Here is a 20,054-nt window from a genome sequence, read left to right on the forward strand (position 1 = left end):
TCCTGCTGATTGTGCTTAGTACAGGGAATACCTATGCTGCCATAGTTTTATGGGATCTCTCTGTACAGACTATGAGCAAACTTAGGGACTGTTCCTGCTGAATTGTGCTTAGTACAGGGAATACCTATGCTGCCATCGTTTTATGGGATCTCTCTGAACAGACTATGAGCAAATTTAGGGACTGTTCCTGCTGAATTGTGCTTAGTACAGGGAATACCTATGCTGTCATAGTTTTATGGGATCTCTCTGTACAGACTATGAGCAAACTTAGAGACTGTTCCTGCTGAATTGTGCTTAGTACAGGGGAATACCTATGCTGCCATCGTTTTATGGGATCTCTCTGTACAGACTATGAGCAAACTTAGGGGACTGTTCCTGCTGAATTGTGCTTAGTACAGGGAATACCTATGCTGTCATAGTTTTATGGGATCTCTCTGTACAGACTATGAGCAAACTTAGAGGACTGTTCCTGCTGAATTGTGCTTAGTACAGGGAATACCTATGCTGCCATAGTTTTATGGGATCTCTCTGTACAGACTATGAGCAAACTTAGGGGACTGTTCCTGCTGAATTGTGCTTAGTACAGGGAATACCTATGCTGTCATAGTTTTATGGGATCTCTCTGTACAGACTATGAGCAAACTTAGAGGACTGTTCCTGCTGAATTGTGCTTAGTACAGGGAATACCTATGCTGCCATAGTTTTATGGGATCTCTCTGTACAGACTATGAGCAAACTTAGGGGACTGTTCCTGCTGAATTGTGCTTAGTACAGGGAATACCTATGCTGTCATAGTTTTATGGGATCTCTCTGTACAGACTATGAGCAAACTTAGAGGACTGTTCCTGCTGAATTGTGCTTAGTACAGGGGAATACCTATGCTGCCATAGTTTTATGGGATCTCTCTGTACAGACTATGAGGAAACTTGGGGGCTGTTCCTGCTGAACTAGAACACAGAACCCTAGGGCATGCAACACATTCTAATCACTATATATATATATATATATATATATATATATATATATATATATATATATATATATATATATATATATATATATATATATATATCCTATATATATATATATATATATATATATATATATATATATATCCTATATATATATATATATCCTATATAATAAAGATCAAGTGTCTCTGCGTCCAGTCCCTGTGTCCATAGGATTGCGCTACTGCGCATGTGCCCCACGGACCGTATATGTTCTAGCGCCCGTTAATTTAACGGGCTTAATGTCTAGTATATATATATGGCTACAGGAAGGGGATAAGAAAGGATATGGGTAGGATGATAATGCACAAGCACGAGTGAAACTGCAAGACAAAGAAACTCAACGTAATCCCTTCAGATACAGTTCACTTCCCAGCATGTCAGATTTTAGGCCATGCCACCAACCAACCTCTGCCTAATTTCTGCTAAGCACCATAATAACTTAATGACTGTGTGGAATACAGACGTATAGTAACCCCAAGTAGCACCAGGATCAGCAATAGAACATGATTGTATGTTGTCACTTGTAGTACCGCTCATCACCTAAAGGGCAAATTACTAGTAAGCAACGAAAGGGGCCACAAGTTATTGGAATATGCTGAAGACGTTAGGGAAGGCAATAAACTCAAAAATAATTCCATTTCACCTAAAAATCTTAACATTTTCAGTGGTTTTAAAGACATACATGTGATTTGTATTGCTAGCAGCGTCTATCAACTTCTAACCTTACGGTTCTGATTGGAACGCTGTAACAGCAGTCAGCTCTCCTCTAGCAAAAGACTTCTCTTCCCACAATGCCTTGTGAAAGTGGTTCATAGCCACGAAACGCGTCAGGCGTGTGGTATTGGGATATGTTCATGAAAGCTCCTGTATTTTAATTGTCATGAATAAAGGACCAATTTTACCGAAATAGACCCCGCGGGGGCGCCATACAATACAAGTTTCCATGTTCTGGGCAAGGCATTGTGGTAATGGGAGTCTTTATTGGAGGAGAGCTGGTTGCTGCTACATTGTTTCCGTGGTACATACAGTCAGGCAAGCAGTGCAGACAATAGAAAGTGATACTGTTTTTTTTTTTATATTATTTTGGTGGAGTTCTCCTTTGTGAAGACAGCATATAGGCAAGCAATAGCCTGCACAGTATCAGGAATTCAATATAAAACAGATGTGGGCATTGTAAATTAGTGCAAGTACAATGAAATATGTCCCCAGCCCCCGTCAAAGCTTTTGTGGGCCCCACCTTGTGCTCCCCGTGATCCCCCTGTTGGGCGGTAGGTTTAAATAGTGTTCATGCTCCACTGAGTTAAACTTAAAGGGATTTTTATAATGTAGTTTTTATTTCTAAATCACACCATTTACACTGCAAATATTTCACTCTACAATAGAACATTTAATTCCTGAACCAGCAAGTGTATTTAGTTGTAATATTGGTGTGTAGGTGCATCTCAGGTCATTTTGCCTGGTCATGTGCTTTCAGAAAGAGCCAGCACTTTAGGATGGAACTGCTTTCTGGCAGCCTGTTGTTTCTCCTACTCAATGTAACTGAATGTGTCTCGTTGGGACCTGGAATTTACTATTGAGTGCTGTTCTTATATCTACCAGGGAGCTGTTGTCTGGTTACCTTCCCATTGTTCTTTTGTTTGGCTGCTGGGGGGAGGGGGGTGATATCAGTCCAACTTGCAGTACATCAGTAAAGAGATTGAAGTTTATCAGAGCACAAGTCACATGACTGGGGGCAGCTGGGAAACAGACAATATATCTAGCCCCATGTCAGATTTCAAAATTAAATATAAAAAAATCTGTTTGCTCTTTTGAGAAACAGATTTCAGTGCAGAATTCTACTGGAGCAGCACTATTAACTGATGCATGATGAAAATAAATGTTTTTTTACCCATTGCAGTATCCCTTTAAGGCCATCTAAAGCCCCTAGAAAACTTTTATTTACAGGTATAACGTAAACCTATGGTGTTTCTTCCCACAGCCAGAAGCCACATGGCACTTACACTAATGCAGACCCCACTTACCTACCAAGTTAAACTGGCTCCATTACATAATCTAACCCCCATATGTAATAAAAGGCACTAAGTTTGCCCAGGAGCAGTAACATATAGCAACCAATAAGATGTTTGCTTTTAAACAGGTGACCAGTAAATGCTACCTGCTGATTGGCTTCTATAAGTTACTGCTCCTGGGCAAACAGCGCCTTTTATTACATAACCCCATAAATGTGTTGACATTTACTCACGTTCGGGTGTATCTTCCATGTCTGGGTGCCTCTTCTTTAGACCGGGGTGGGTGCAGACTCGTGCCAGTGCTCTGCCCCTCCGAAGTCAGTCTGGTGTGGGCACGTAGAGACATGGGGGCTGGAATTCTGGGGGCACGTAAAAAAAAAAGGGGAATTTCAAATATGGCCAAGGGAGCGCCCTTTAGCTGTGACCATATAAGGTGAGATTAATGCGGTTATCAATAATTCATGGAAAAGGCATGGGAAGTTAAAAAAAAAGAGTGTCAGCTCTTCGCAAGCCAATTTTCATTCATAAAGAGATGCTATTATCCGTTTAAATACATTTTCTTTTCAGATTTAAAACAATTATTCTTTTACTTCACCTGCTTTTGCTTAACTTTCTTATCTCACCCGCTCTGCTATTTGATACAACTAAGGCCTCTTCTGTGTGCAGTGCTGTAAACCGTACGGTGGTCATGTGATTAGTAAGGAATTAGCACCCCTATGTGAGCCCAAGAAGTGACTATATCATATATTTCACATGCAATTCCAAACAAATGTGCCCCTATATTACTGTGTGCGGTTACACACTTATCACTAGGACCAACTGACAGTTAAAGGAAAGTACATTCCTTTATAGGGAGTAGACATTAGAGTATAAATGCATAAGCTTTGGGTGCAAATCGTTCCATGTTATACATTAAGAATGGTTTGTTGCAGTTGTAGATCAGTTTCCTCTAATACACCGGGATTAGTGTCGGGTGAGTCTGGTCCTGCAGTTGAAGGATACAGGCTAGTCCTAGAAAGTGAGTTACAGTGATTTTAAAACATATATTCTGAGGGCCACAAATACCCAGTAAAGGAAGGAAATTAAAATGTCCTAAAGGTATTATTATATTATGTTTCATTTGTTTCATTTTTTGGTGTTACAAATATCTATACTTTCATTAAAACACCAACTTTGATGCATAAAAGTTAGTCTATGCCTAAAAATGCTACTTCAAGATACACCAAATCACAACCTGTTGCCTCTCATCCATCATCTATCTATCTATCTATCTATCTATCATCTATCTATCTATCTATCTATCTATCTATCTATCTATCTATCTATCTATCTGTCTGTCTATCTATCATCTATCTATCTATCTATCTATCTATCTATCTATCTATCTGTCTATCTATCTATCCAGTATCTATCTACCATCTATCTATCCATCTATCTATCTATCTATCTATCTATCTATCTATCTATCTATCATCTTTCTATCATTTATCTATTAATCTATCTATCTTATCTATCTATCTTTCTATCTATCTATCTATCCAGTATCTATCTATCTATCTATCTATCTATCTATCTATCTATCTATCTATCTATCTATCTATCTATCATCTATCTATCTGTCTATCTATCTATCTATCTATCTATCCAGTATCTATCTACCATCTATCTATCTATCTATCTATCTATCTATCTATCTATCTATCTATCTATCTATCTATCATCTATCGATTATCTATCTATCCATTATCTATCTACCATCTATCCATCTATTATCTATCTATTATCTATTGATTATCTATCGATTATCTATCGATTATCTATCGATTATCTATCTATCTATCTATCTATCTATTATCTATCTACCATATATCTAGGTATCATCTATCTCTTAATTTGTAAACCACGGTGTGTCTTTCCATCCATCGTCCTTATTAAACACAATACACACACACAACAATTTGTAACACTGACGCCTGGTTTCACTTCCGTTCCTTGAGAGAAAAAAAGCCAAAGCCCTCAGCCTGGGGTTGCGGTTCAGACTGCATAAAATGGGCGTGAATAAGCAGCTCTCACCCTGCCAACACCATTAATAAACACAGAGAGAAAGTACATGTGTGTGTGTGTGTTCCACTTAATGTTTCCTGTGGTTCCTTCTATTCTGCCTACAGGTCCATTTATCCTCAGCGCTAGCCACTCAGCCGACTTACTGGAGGGGCTGCTGCTGTTTTTCCTGGCTGCTCCCTTAGGTCAGGCTGCTAATAAGAGCTTGGGTTGTGATACCCTTTATAGGTACACGGCATGGTTCTGGCTACTTAATCTGAACAGGCTGCACTTTCTTATCTTAATGTGTTTTAAATTGGGTCTGTGCCACTATGACAGAATGCTGTTATAAAAATAGCTAGAATCTCAGCTGCCATAAAGCAGGGTAGGACTGCTGCTTACAATGTGGATCAGATAGGATCTGTGCAGCCACTGGGACAGAATGTTCTGTTATACAGATAGCTAGAATCTCAGCTGCCATAAAGCAGGGTAGGACTGCTGCTTACAATGGGGATCAGATAGGATCTGTGCAGCCACTGGGACAGAATGCAGGGATCTCGGCCCTGTAGCATCAGCTTATATTACAGGGGAAGCTCATTTTCTGCTGGATAATTAGTGACGAGCCCTAAGCTTAGCTTCTCAACAGCCAATCAGAGCCCACTGAGCATGTGAGTGTCACAGACACTTTCCAAGATGGTGACCCCCTGTGACAAGTTTGAAGTCCTGGATCATTGCTGCTATTGACAAGCTCAAACTTTAGCCTCGTGCAATAAGTTCACTATATAATATATGCCATTTTTGCCATATTTATTTTTAGGGGTTAGTTCTCCTTTAAAGGCCATAATTTTTCATACAAATGTTAATATTGTTTACACATCACTACAGCAATTGTAGTGATGGGTGAATTTATTCGCCAGGCGCGAATTTGAGGCGAATTTGTGTGTTTCGCCGCTGGCGAATAAAATGTGAAATTGCAGCTAAAATTCATCAGCGATAATTCAGACGGCGGCAACAATTCATAGATGCCCGTTGACTTTATTGTGCGTCTGAATTGTCGACGGCGGCAAAAAACTTTGGACGCAGGCATCAAAATCCTTTGCTGTTTTGCAAATTTCGTGGGAAATTCGCTGATTTTTCGGAGAATCGAAATGGGTGAAATTCGCCCATCACTTATCAATGGCTTTACACACCCCTAGTGTTCTTAGCACTTGCACCTACTTCTGCTGCACTGAAGGAGTTACGTACAGGGCTCCCTTACTATATTGCTCCCAAAGGTGCTCCTCTAATATATGTATGTATTCTTATTCATCTAGCACTGCTTATGCACGCAGCACTGTGCCTATAGATCATATAAAGGTGGAAATCCGTGGTCTACCCACATGCAGTTGTGCCCATTTGCACACATTCATACAGTAAAGGAGTAATGCCAGCCAAAAATGGTGTGTTCTTTGCACCTTGCGCCACTTATCTATCATATTATTATGTATGTAAAAGCTCTTAAAGCTAAACTACACATAGATTCCCCCAGGCAGCAATCCTCTAAACAAGGTTTTTGGATAAACTGTAATTGACACGTCCTCCAACACTGTGTATATTTAGATAATACACATGACTATCCTGTAAATTATATCCTTATAAACGGTGCTTAGTGATGTCATCGGTTATAATCGGCGCTTAGTGATGTCATTTCTCTCACATGAGTCACTAGAACTTGTAGATTATAATAAATAATGTATCCCTTGTTGAGAAATATGAGGATATTAGAACTAACCTCAGAGTTCCATGACCTGTATAAAAGAGGGATGCACCGAATCCAGGATTTGGTTTGGGGTTTGGCCAGGATTCGGGCCTTTTCAGCAGGAGTCGGATTAGACCGAATCCTTCTGCCCTGCCGAATGGAATCCGAATCCTAATTTGCATATGCAAATTATGGGCGGGAGGGAAATCGTGTGACCTTTTGTCACAAAACAAGGAAGAAAAAAATGTTTTTCCCATCCCTAATTTGCATATGCAAATTAGGATTTGGTTCGGTATTTGGCCGAATCTTTTGTGAAGGATTCGGGGGTTCGGCTGAATCCAAAATAGTGGTATAAAAACTAATATAAAAACCCTTGGCCTTCAGCCTTTTATATGGTCATAGAACTCAGTAACTTATAATATCCTTATATTTTACAATAGGGGGTACTTTATACACTACATAATTAGGGATGCACCGAATCCAGGATTCAGTTCGGGATTCGGTCAGGATTCGGCCTTTTTCAGCAGGATTCGGTCGAATCCTTCTGCCCGGCCGAACCGAATCCAAATACTAATTTGCAAATTAGGGGCGGGGTGGGAAAATGCGTGACTTTTTGTCAGAAAACAAGGAAGTAAAAAATGTTTTCCCATCCCTAATTTGCATACGCAAATTAGGGTTCGGATCAGTATTCGGCCGAATCTTTCGCAAGATAGTGGATTCGGTGCATCCCTATATATAATATAATATTATTTATTTTATGTTTGACAATGTTTGACAATGGTATTCCCTTTAATATGGCAGCATGCAAACTAATTCCATATTGTACCAGCTAAGTTGCAAATAGGGATGCACCGAATCCACTTTTTTGGATTCAGCCGAACCCCTGAATCCTTCGTGAAAGATTCGGCCGAATGCTGAACCGAATCCGAACCCTAATTTGCATATGCAAATCAGTGAGGGGGAGGGAAAAATAGAGCCGAGCACCTTGTTTTGGATCACATGATTTTAAGGATTCAGATTCAGCCGAATCTTGGCCGAATACCGAACCGAATCCTGGATTCGGTGCATCCCTAGTTGCAAAAAATGCATGCAAGCTCCAGTTAATCTGTTAGGCCGTGATTAATGCGAATGAGGCCCTAGGCATACAGAGGTGCAATTTATAGGCTGTTAATAAACAGATTTAGTAACAGAATTTCCATAGCCCCATCCAGACTTCCCTAACCCAAGCTAGAGAGTTAGCCCTGTAGAAACCGATGTATTTACGCAAACAGTGCAGAAATAAATATGTCATGCAAACAGCCCCGAGATGATGCAACTGGCAGCGGCGGTGACACAGACAAACGTCCTTCTGTCGAGCGGCTGAAATGTTTTCGTAGCTGCGAATGAAACTGTGTGTGTGTGTGTTTTTCTCAGAAATATTGCTCAGCAACACGGCCATAAATTAAAAGATGGAAAAGAAAAATCACAGCGTATAAATTTATAAGTTGTTACATACTGTCCCATCTGACAGCGCGGCCCCTTACAATGCCCAGTAACCTCTGATTCATATTGGAGTTCCTTTTCCCTGTCTCAGGGTTCCTCCAGCCATCTGCGCTGGCAGCTCTCAATTGTGACATCATCACAGACTTCCCCTACAGCAGAACCCCCCTGCGCTGTGGAACGGCCCGGTATCTGGTGACTGCCTGGAGAGGTTATATAAACACCATCCTTCCAAGGCTAATCCTCATAGGAACCATTACCCAGAAAAATAATCCCGACTACTCTGCATCCCTGTTTTCCCTGAGACTTTTCAGCAGGGCTGTTTACACCAGGGCTGTGCCTGCAGAATGGGGCCCCGTATAGCTAGGTGGGGGGGGGGGAGGCGTGGAATTTATTTAGTGGAACGGAAAACATTGACGTTAGCAGGTGAAAAAAAAAACTGTGCATTAAAAGGGTGGTTCACCTTTTAGTTAAATGTAGTATGTTATAGAATGGCTAATTCTAAGCAACTTTTTAATTGGTCTTAATTATTTGCCTTCTTCTTGTCTCTTTTCAGCTTTCAAACCCCATCTAAAAAACAAATGCAACACATTTATTATTATTGCTACTTTTTATTCAGGTCTTTCCTATTCATATTCCAGTCTCTTATTCAAATCAGTGCATGGTTGCTAGGGTAATTTGGACCCCAGCAACCAGATGGCTGAAATTGCAAACTGGAGAGCCGCTGATTAAATATCTAAATAACTCAAAGACCACAAATAATAATGAAAACCAATTTTGAATTGTCTCAGAATATCACTCTCTACATCATACTAACAGTTAATTTAAAGGTGAACAACCTCTTTAAGTTGTTGGTCGAACAATGAATAAAACTGCATTACACCTAGTTACTGGTTTTAATGTTGCTATTGTCATCAGCATCTGTCTTTTATTCTGCACTGCTGGTTCTGATTCATGACACAGCTTCTAGAGTTCTGTCTCTTATAAATTGCTTGCTCGGCTTTCCTTTACTACTCACACGGGGCCCAGGCTATATAGTGTCTAGCGATGAGCCATGGATTCCGCATTTTGCCATCTGCAATTTTTTTCAGGAAACTGCACCAAAAATTTGCCACAGAAAAATCTGCTTTGACCAATAAATCACAGAGACAAAAAGTCACCATAAGCAAAACCGCCCTTAAAAAAAACGCCCCATTGACTTTAATGCATTAGGACAAAAAAATCGCCATAAGAAAAAAACGCCCATTGACTTTAATGCATTTATACAAAAAGTCGCCATAAGAAAAAATGTCCTTTGACTTTAATGCATTTGGACAAAAAAGTCGCCTTAAGAAAAAACACCCATTGACTTTAATGCATTATTACAAAAAAGTCGCCATAAGAAAAAACACCCATTGAATTTAATGCATTAGGACAAAAAGTCGCCATAACAAAAAATGCCCATAAAAAAGCCCATTGACTTTAATGCATTTTGACAAAAAAATTGCCATAAGAAAAAACACCCATTGACTTTATTGCATTAGGACAAAAATTCACCATAAAAAAATGGCCATAAAAAAATGCCCATTGACTTTAATGCAGTTGGACAAAAAAGTCACCATAAGAAAAAACACCCATTGACTTTAATGCATTAGGACAATAAAATCGCCATAAGAAAAAACGCCCATTGACTTTAATGCATTTATACAAAAAGTCGCCATAAGAAAAAATGTCCTTTGACTTTAATGCATTTGAACAAAAAAGTCGCCTTAAGAAAAAACACCCATTGACTTTAATGCATTATAACAAAAGTCGCCATAAGAAAAAACACCCAATGACTTTAATGCATTAGGACAAAAAAATCGCCATAAGAAAAAACGCCCATTGACTTTAATGCATTTGGAGCGAGAAAAATTGTCTCGCACGTAAAAAAATTTTTGTGTAAAAACTTTTTTGTGTAAAAACTTTCGATGCCCATTTACTTCAATGCATTTCACAAAATGTCGCCGTTTCGCAAGGTTTTTCGTAGTTTCGCAAATGTTTCTGCAAAGGAAAACGGGACAGATCCACTGATCACTTTCTGTCCAATCAGAGAACAAAGGAGCAAAACTAGGACTGAATAAACAATGGGATATAAATTGTTTTATCTAAATCCAAATTCAATTGAGCCTTTAGTTTTTCTTGGATTATATTTATTATTTATGTTTCACTTTCCTTTGATCAGTCTGGGGCAGGGGTGCAAAAGGTATTTCGGGATGTACCACTAGATCTTTAGCGGGTGATCAGTAGATCTTAAGACATTGTCAACAAACAGCTTGTCTATATCATCCTCCTGTTTCATTCTTTTCATTCAGATATTTATTATGTTAGGTTACAAAATAAATAATTGTTAAATAAAGCAATGTAAATTCTTTCATAAATCAATATAGTAACATAGTAAGTAAGGTTGAAAAAAGACACATTCCATCGAGTTCAACCTTTTTTTTTTTATTATAGCTGCCTAACTGCCAGTTGATCCAGAGGAAGGCAAAAAACCCATCTGAAGCCTCTCCAATTTGCCTCAGAGGGGGAAAAATTCCTTCCTGACTCCAAAATGCAATGGGACCAGTCCCTGGATCAACTTGTACTATGAGCTATCTCCCATATCCCTGTATTCCCTCACTTGCTAAACACCATCCAACCCCTTCTTATACCTATCTAATGTATCAGCCTGTACCACTGATTCACTTCCCAGCTCTCCCTGTAACACCCCTTTCCCTCCTCTAATCTCATTGGCTCCCTCCTGTCTGCTGGGAGGAGCTACTGGTGAATAAAGCATCCGACCCTTCCTTGTACCTATCTAATGTATCAGCCTGTACCACTGATTCAGGGAGACAATTCCACATCTTCACAGCTCTCACTGTAACAAACCCCTTCCCAATATTTAGCCGGAACCTCTTTTCTTCTAATCGGAATGGGTGACCTTGTGTTATAATATTTAAGTCATATTTTCCATGGAACAGAATTCTAGACCTCACCTTAGTAAAGTACGGGCTCTCCTGGGGGGAATGCTTTGAGTACAGGTGTTTTCTGTTATTTTGCTACTTTGTTCTCTGATTGGAAAGAAAGTGTCATGTGATTTTATCATTATGTATTTAAATGATCTTGTATTAGACATTTTTTAGCCTATGGTTAAACTCCGAAACGCGTCAGGCAATGATACGCTCTTTGATCTTATGTTTCCAATAATCAAACAATAAAGGAAACATTTTTAATGGAGGTGCAGTCTACATTCTTCTAAATTCCACTTGACAAAGCGCAATTGAGAAAGAACTGTCCCCTAAGTTTACTCGTAGTCTGTACAGTGTTAGACTGGCCCACAGGGATACCTGGAAAACTCCCGGTGGGCCCAGGTGTCAGTGGCCCTCATGCTGCTAAAAATTTCGCCTATTTCCCTATTTCTATGAGAACAAAGAGGCTAATTTTTGGGTGGGCCCCTGCTGTCCTAGTCCAACACTGAGTCTGTACATAGACATCCCATATAACTATGGCAGCATAGGTATTCCCTGTACTAAGCACAATTCAGCAGGAACAGTCCCCTAAGTTTGCTCATAGTCTGTACAGAGAGATCCCATAAAACTATGGCAGCATAGGTATTCCCTGTACTAAGCACAATTCAGCAGGAACAGTCCCCTAAGTTTGCTCATAGTCTGTACAGAGAGATCCCATAAAACTATGGCAGCATAGGTATTCCCTGTACTAAGCACAATTCAGCAGGAACAGTCCCCTAAGTTTGCTCATAGTCTGTACAGAGAGATCCCATAAAACTATGGCAGCATAGGTATTCCCTGTACTAAGCACAATTCAGCAGGAACAGTCCCCTAAGTTTGCTCATAGTCTGTACAGAGAGATCCCATAAAACTATGGCAGCATAGGTATTCCCTGTACTAAGCACAATTCAGCAGGAACAGTCCCCTAAGTTTGCTCATAGTCTGTACAGAGAGATCCCATAAAACTATGGCAGCATAGGTATTCCCTGTACTAAGCACAATATTATAGGGAATTTGTTTATACAGTGAGGGTCAATATCCTATGGTTACTCTGATGCAGAAGAGGAAAGATCCACTTGCCATGTCCTTGTTGCAGTGAATGTGAAGTGCGGAGCTTCTGGCTGTGAGGGAAAGAGCAGTTATCAGGGAATTACATGCTGTGCCGACACTGTGCCAACATAACTCTTTAAGGATCTGTTTAAGTACAAGTTTTTACGTGGCAAGTCAAATAATACGGGGCCAAAGCATTTTCCATGTGAGGTTTGGATTTGGCGTTTAACACCTGGGCTATCTCAGGAATTCAAAATCTGCTGCAAATTAATTCAATCCAGGCACCTATAATAACAGCAGCCCAGAGTGTTGCTGAGCTCTCCTACGTATTCCAAGTATTGGACTCCAACGCAAAGGCCCTAAAATAAAGCCATTGCTACAATTAATATCCATAGTTTGCCTTTCTGCCCCTGTTGTGATCAGATTGTTGGACCCAGGGACCAATCATATAGGCCCAATTTGGCCCCACCTCTAAGACAAATACCTCCTTGTTTGGGGCCACAGCAAACCTCAAAGTTTTCATTAGCACTACATTACTTGCAGTACCTTGTTTCACCTGTTGGTGGCAGCATGTTCTTGCTACATTCACTACAGAACATTGCCATCCCCCACAGTCAATTCATTTATGTCCAAACTGCAATACCATACCTCCCAACATTTTGGAAACAACAATTTTTTTGACCACTGCCATTTTTGTGGCCACACCCCCTAATTACCATGTCCATTTTACAAAATGTGCCAGGTTATGACAGTTTGAACACATTTCTGTGGTTTTTATGTGTTATTACAGTTTTGCTAATGAAGATGAATTGCCCTTTTAAGGTAAGGTCACACTGGGCAATTTGGGGAGATGTAGTTACCCGGCGACTAATTACCTCTTCTTTGGGGCGACTAATCTCCCCGAACTGCTTCCCCCTGTCTTCTGCCTGCTAGAATGAGAAATCGCCTGTGGCATGGCACTCGCGGCACTTGGTTTTCTGAAGTTGCCCGAAGTTGCCTCACGAGGAAACTTCGGGCGACTTCAGAAAATGAAGTGCCGCGAGTGCCATGCCGCAGGCGATATTTCAACTTCGAGTGACTTCGGAAAACGAAGCAATACGAGTGCCATGCCGCAGGCGATTTCTCAAATTTGGGCGACTTTGGAAAACGAAGTGCCACGAGTGCCATGCCAGAGGGGATTTCTCAACTTCGGGTGACTTTGGAAAACGAAGCAATACGAGTGCCATGCCGCAGGCGATTTCTCAACTTTGGAAAACGAAGCAATACGAGTGCCATGCCGCAGGCGATTTCTCAACTTCGGGCGACTTTGGAAAACGAAGCAATACGAGTGCCATGCCGCAGGCGATTTCTCAACTTTGGGCGACTTCGGAAAACGAAGTGCCGCGAGTGCCATGCCGGAGGGGATTTCTCAACTTCGGGCGACTTTGGAAAACGAAGCAATACGAGTGCCATGCCGCAGACAATTTCTCAACTTCGGGCGACTTTGGAAAACGAAGCGCCGCGAGTGCCATGCCGCAGGCGAATTCTCATTCTAGCAGGCGGAAGACTGGAGGAAGCAGTTCGGGAAGATTAATCGCCCCAAAGAAGAGGCGATTAGTGACCTAGTGTGACCTTACATGAATCTTAGTTGTGCCAAGAGACCTTCTTATCTAAAACTGTTACAAAAGTATCTAAGTATCCATTCTGGGTTCTTTGCCAAAAGCCAATTAAGTTAGAAACGTTGTATCTTTTCTTCCCAAGAAGAAATCTTCAATATGTATAGAAAAAAAACAACATCCATAATGGGCAAAGTCGTAAAAAAAAAACCACAATCTAATAATGGTCGGGAAATGGAAGGAAACCGGAAAAGACATTTCCTTAAAAAAACACATGACAGCGAGTAAGGGCAGAATATTAACCAGTCATTGATAGAAATGTTACATCACTCGGAATTTCCCCAGTGAATCCCAATGCAGAAACCCGGATATGGCAGAACAGAATGTTGCAATAACTATACATCATAAACTGCCACTGGATTTCAATCATCAGACAAGAACAGAACTATGAAGTAAGAACTAATTTAAATAACCTTGCACTTACAGAGGCATCCGACCCTTCCTTAAAGGGGCTGTTCACCTTTAAATTAACTTTTAATATGAAACAGAGAGTGATATGCTGAGACAATTTGCAATTGGTTTTCATTTTTTATTATTTCAATTTCGGCAATCTGGTTGCTAGGGTCCAAATTACCCTAGCAACCATGTTTTGATACGAGTAAGAGATCAGAATATGAATAGGAGAGAGGCCTAAAAAGAAAGATGAATAAAAAAAAAAATAATACATTTGTAGCCTTACAGAGCATTTGTTTTTATTTTTAGGTAGGGTCAGTGACCCCCATTTGAAAATTGGAAAGAGCCAGAAGAAAAGGACAAATCATTCAAAAACTCTAAAAAATAAAAAATGAAGGCCAATTAATCTGTACTTTCTCTACTTCATTACTGTCCCTTATACATTTATAGATAGTGATCATATCCCCCTTATATATTTATATATAGTGATCATATCCCCCTTATATATTTATAGATAGTGATCATATCCCCCTTATATATTTATATATAGTGATCATATCCCCTTATATATTTATATATAGTGATCATATCCCCTTATATATTTATATATAGTGATCATATCCCCCTTATATATTTATATATAGTGATCATATCCCCCTTATATATTTATAGATAGTGATCATATCCCCCTTATATATTTATAGATAGTGATCATATCCCCCTTATATATTTATATATAGTGATCATATCCCCCTTATATATTTATATATAGTGATCATATCCCCTTATATATTTATATATAGTGATCATATCCCCTTATATATTTATATATAGTGATCATATCCCCCTTTATATATTTATATATAGTGATCATATCTCCCTTATATATTTATATATAGTGATCATATCCCCTTATATATTTATAAATAGTGATCATATCCCCCTTATATATTTATATATAGTGATCATATCCCCCTTATATATTTATATATAATGATCATATCCCCTTATATATTTATATATAGTGATCATATCCCCTTATATATTTATATATAGTGATCATATCCCCCTTTATATATTTATATATAGTGATCATATCCCCCTTATATATTTATATATAGTGATCATATCCCCTTATATATTTATAAATAGTGATCATATCCCCCTTATATATTTATATATAGTGATCATATCCCCCTTATATATTTATATATAGTGATCATATCCCCTTATATATTTATATATAGTGATCATATCCCCTTATATATTTATATATAGTGATCATATCCCCCTTATATATTTATATATAGTGATCATATCCCCCTTATATATTTATATATAATGATCATATCCCCTTATATATTTATATATAGTGACCATATCCCCCTTATATATTTATATATAGTGATCATATCCCCCTTTACTGTCTCTTCTCCAGTGTAACCAATCCCAACTAATCTCTTCTATTCCCTTTATCAGCTTAGTCGCTCTTCTCTGTACTTTCTCTATTTCAATAAAATGATGGATCTCCATTTCCTTTAGCACCTTTCTTGCTTTTCTCTGTATTTTTTCTATTTTGATATTTTTTTCAATTTTTTGGTGCTTCTCTCTGTACTTTCTCTATTTCAATAAACCAATCAATAAATGAAGAGACACCAAGGACAGCTGGCAGAAGGGCATCTTCAATAAAAGCAGTAACTAGAGAAATGGATAATTGTGACATTCTCTGGTCAATAGGCAGAAACTTTGCTCTACATTAACGTCCGCCCTGCTTGTACATCTCTTATTATTTCGCTATATGGCCAGGCTGAAAGGAAAGAGTTGTAGTTCACCGCAATGCCGGCTGCAGCCACAGCGGAAGTTCCTGGTGTAGTTGGCAGGAACAGAAGTGAAAAGATGTTGACAGAGCAGGTCTGAGAAAGAAAAACCTCATGTTTCAAGTCTGTGCAGAATAAGAGGAAGCAGCCAGCGAGGCGTATTAGCTCTTGTGGAAACAGCAGTGACGACAATGGGCCCTTATTCTCCAACTCGCTGCCCTCACCAGAGATAATGTGAATACGAACACCCAGCGTGTGTAGCCAAGGGACTAGAAGAGTGCGGAGATAAAATGAGCCAGCATTTGTGTTTGCTTCCATCAAATATTTAGATTAGAATTTGCCCAGATCTGATAGTGCTGCCGCGTTAATGGCTATTATGATTGCGCCGCTATTGTTGTATTTGTATTCTGTCATTGTTATGAAAGATGTCATTGATTTCGGCATTTTATGTGTTCTCTCTAGTGATCAGAGGGTTTAACTCAAAGGCCATTACCTCAAGCACTGCCGGAACTATAAAACTCCTTTATTATCACTCACATACAGCAAACAAAAAGCAAAATCATTCTAATATCCTTATAACGCAGAGGGTACATGGTAATACATGAGTGAACTCAGCCTGCAGCCTTGTGCCTTTATATGGTCACAGAACAACCCCTCAGTGACTTCTAATATCCTTATCATTTACAGTAGGGGGTACATTATGCCTTATAATACATGAGTGATACTCAGAGTTCCCTGTATAACTCAGCCTGCAGCCTTGTGTCTTTATATGGTCACAGAACAACCCCTCAGTGACTTCTAATATCCTTATCATTTACAGTAGGGGGTACATTATCCCTTATAATACATGAGTGATACTCAGAGTTCCCTGTATAACTCAGCCTGCAGCCTTGTGCCTTTATATGGTCACAGAACAACCCCTCAGTGACTTCTAATATCCTTATCATTTACAGTAGGGGGTACATTATCCCTTATAATACATGAGTGATACTCAGAGTTCCCTGTATAACTCAGCCTGCAGCCTTGTGCCTTTATATGGTCACAGAACAACCCCTCAGTGACTTCTAATATCCTTATCATTTACAGTAGGGGGTACATTATGCCTTTAATTAATAAACGAGTGATACTCAGAGTTCCCTGACCTATACAAGGCTTTTTTTTAGAATGCAGAAGGTGACTTTTTGGCAATAAAAATCATCAGGGGTTATAACTAGCACAAAGGTTAATTTTCCTCATTGGCCAAGCAGTAAGGCAGCAAGACCCTGTATAATGCAAGAGGAGAGGGAACCTCTCACAGCCCAGTGATGGTGGGGGGGGGGGGTGATTAATAATTCACCAGGCTGTGAAAGCTCTCAAGCACATGAATGGAGCACAGGGGCCACTTTCCGGCTAACAGTGAGCCAAAAGGGCGCTTAATGATTAAAGGAGGCATGCTTTATCACTGGCTTATCAAGGCCTGCCTGCAGCACTATTCAATGACATATAATTGAATAAGGTCGCAAGGTTAAACAAGTAGAGTCTCCACAAGCTTGCACTTTAGTGAGCCAGACTCCACTTGTCCTAAAGTTAAAGGGTCAGTATGGAAACCAACCCCCATCTTGCCTTACTATAGGCACTTTTTCTACAGACACCCCACCCCTTATAGTGCACAATGCCCTATTTTGTTGATATGTAAGTGAGCCCGTGGGGTGCAGTAGAGTCTCTATTCTCTATACTTTTGTTCTGTTGTGCCCCATACACAGTGGGGCCTAAATTGACACATTATGCAGTTTGGATGCTCACTGGGCTCATTTATCAACACTTGACAAATTTGACCTTGGACAGTAACCCATAGCAACAGTGATTGGCTTTTTTCAGGAAGCTGCAGGTAGAAAAATGAATGCAACAATTTGATTGGTTGCCATGGGTTGCTGCCCACAGGCAAATTTGCCCAGTGTTGATAAATGAGCCCCAGTATGTCATGTTTCCACTGGATTTTGACTAAATCCCTGGAACACCCTGTTACAATATAACCCCAGCCAGCTACACCTCACCATGTTGATGCTCCACCCCACCCTATATAGGAATCCAGGTGATTCCCAGATCCGGTGGAACCACTGTCTATATGGCACACGGAGGGGCACATTTACCTAGGGTCAAATATAGAGGGTTAATTAACCCTCGATATTCGACCGTCGAAGTAAAATCCTTCGAATATCGAAGTCGAAGGATTTAGCGCAACGATTAAATCCTTTGAATCGAACGATTCGAAGGATTTTAATCCATCGATCGAAGGATTATCCTTCGATCAGAAAATTTTAGGAAGCCTATGGGGACCTTCCCCATAGGTTAACATTGGCCTCTGTGGGTTTTAGGTGGCGAACTAGGGGGTCGAAGAATTTTTTAAAGAGACAGTACTTTGACTATCGAATAGTCGAATAGTCGAATCGTTCAAGTCGAAGGTCGAAGTAGCCGATTCAATGGTCGAAGAAGCCAAAAAAAACATTCCAAATTCAGACTATTTTTCCTCTTACTTGATTATTTTATAAATGGTACAGAATATTTAATTGATTGTATTTAGAAAGTTTATTTCAGCAAGTTGAAGCTTGTATTAAATTTTTATTATTTATTTATTTTCGAGATAGTTCCCCTTTAACTGCAGGACTCTAACAGGATTGGAATCGGCCCGAGTTCCCAGGCAGGATACCTACAGACAGCCCGCATTGTCAAGGGACAGTGGTCTTCCCTCCTAAAACCCGACAACCTTGTGGGTATTCCGCTGGTACCCGACCCTATGTAGGACTCTAGCCCCTATTGCTCCTAATGGCCACCACGGGGATGTTAATAATGGAAATGCCCAGGTATATCTTATCTAACCACAGATTCCGTTCAGTCACAGACAAGTTGAAAACAAATTCCAGTTCCGCATTCCAATTCTCGGCTAATTAAGCAGATCTGGACCTGCAATTTATTTTCTCGTTACATATAACAATATTAACCAGTTTCAAAGCAGAAATCGCCAAACATTTCAAAGGGAAAGCAGAACTATTCAGCAAGCTTTTGGATTCTTTTAATAAACAGCCAGAGCTGGGAATGTTCGTTCCCTCTGTCTAGACCAGTGATCCCCAACCAGTGGCTCCGGAACAACATGTTGCTCCCCAACCCCTTGGATGTTGCTCCCAGTGGCCTCAAAGCAGGAGCTTATTTTTGAATTCCAGGCTTGGAGGCAAGTTTTGGTTGTATTAAAACCAGGTTTATGGCCAAACAGAACCTCACGTAGGGGCTACCTAATAGCCAATCATATCCTTTATTTGGCAACCCCAGGAACTCATGCTTGTTTTGCTCCCCAACTCTTTTCACATTTGAATGTGCCTACAGGTAAAAAAAAGTTGAGGGCCTCTGGTCTAAACTATGCCCCATTGTGTCCAACCACACCCACAATCATCTGCAAACCCTACCCTTACCAAAGTAAGCCACAATTTTGGAAATATTGGTTGAAATCCCAGCTTTAGACTGTAGATCACTGCCCTAGGTTGAAGATGCCATCCTTGGGAAAAATTATATATTTTTTTCAAAACGCATCAGTTAATAGTGCTGCTCCAGCAGAATTCTGCACTGAAATTTCTCAAAAGAGCAAACATATGTTTTTATATTTAATTTTGAAATCTGGGGCTAGACATATTATCAGTTTCCCAGCTGTCCCAGTCATGTGACTTGTGCTCTGATAAAGATATCAGAGAGATATCACCCCCTCCCTTTCCCCCCCAGCAGTCAAACAACAGAACAATGGGAAGGTAACCAGATAGCAGCTCCCTAACACAAGATAACAGCTGCCTGGTAGATCTAAGAACAACACTCAATAGTAAAATCCAG

At 39.8% G+C, this 20,054-nt stretch overlaps 1 protein-coding gene across 2 annotated transcripts in view; it reads right to left on the reverse strand.

Moving 5' to 3' along the window:
* wnt9a.L (wingless-type MMTV integration site family member 9A L homeolog) overlaps positions 1–20,054 on the reverse strand; it is an 88,078-nt gene that overhangs the window by 54,939 nt on the left and 13,085 nt on the right. Inside the window, exon 2 of one of the 2 annotated variants that reach the window (XM_018267037.2) lies at positions 3,256–3,381. The exons of the other annotated variant lie outside the window; for it this stretch is intronic. Coding sequence (XP_018122526.1) covers positions 3,256–3,381 — 126 coding nt within the window. The remainder of the gene's footprint in view (positions 1–3,255; positions 3,382–20,054) is intronic. 2 annotated transcript variants of the gene reach the window in all.

The sequence above is a fragment of the Xenopus laevis genome, chromosome 6L (genome assembly GCF_017654675.1).
Source record: "Xenopus laevis strain J_2021 chromosome 6L, Xenopus_laevis_v10.1, whole genome shotgun sequence".
Lineage (NCBI taxonomy): Eukaryota > Metazoa > Chordata > Amphibia > Anura > Pipidae > Xenopus > Xenopus laevis.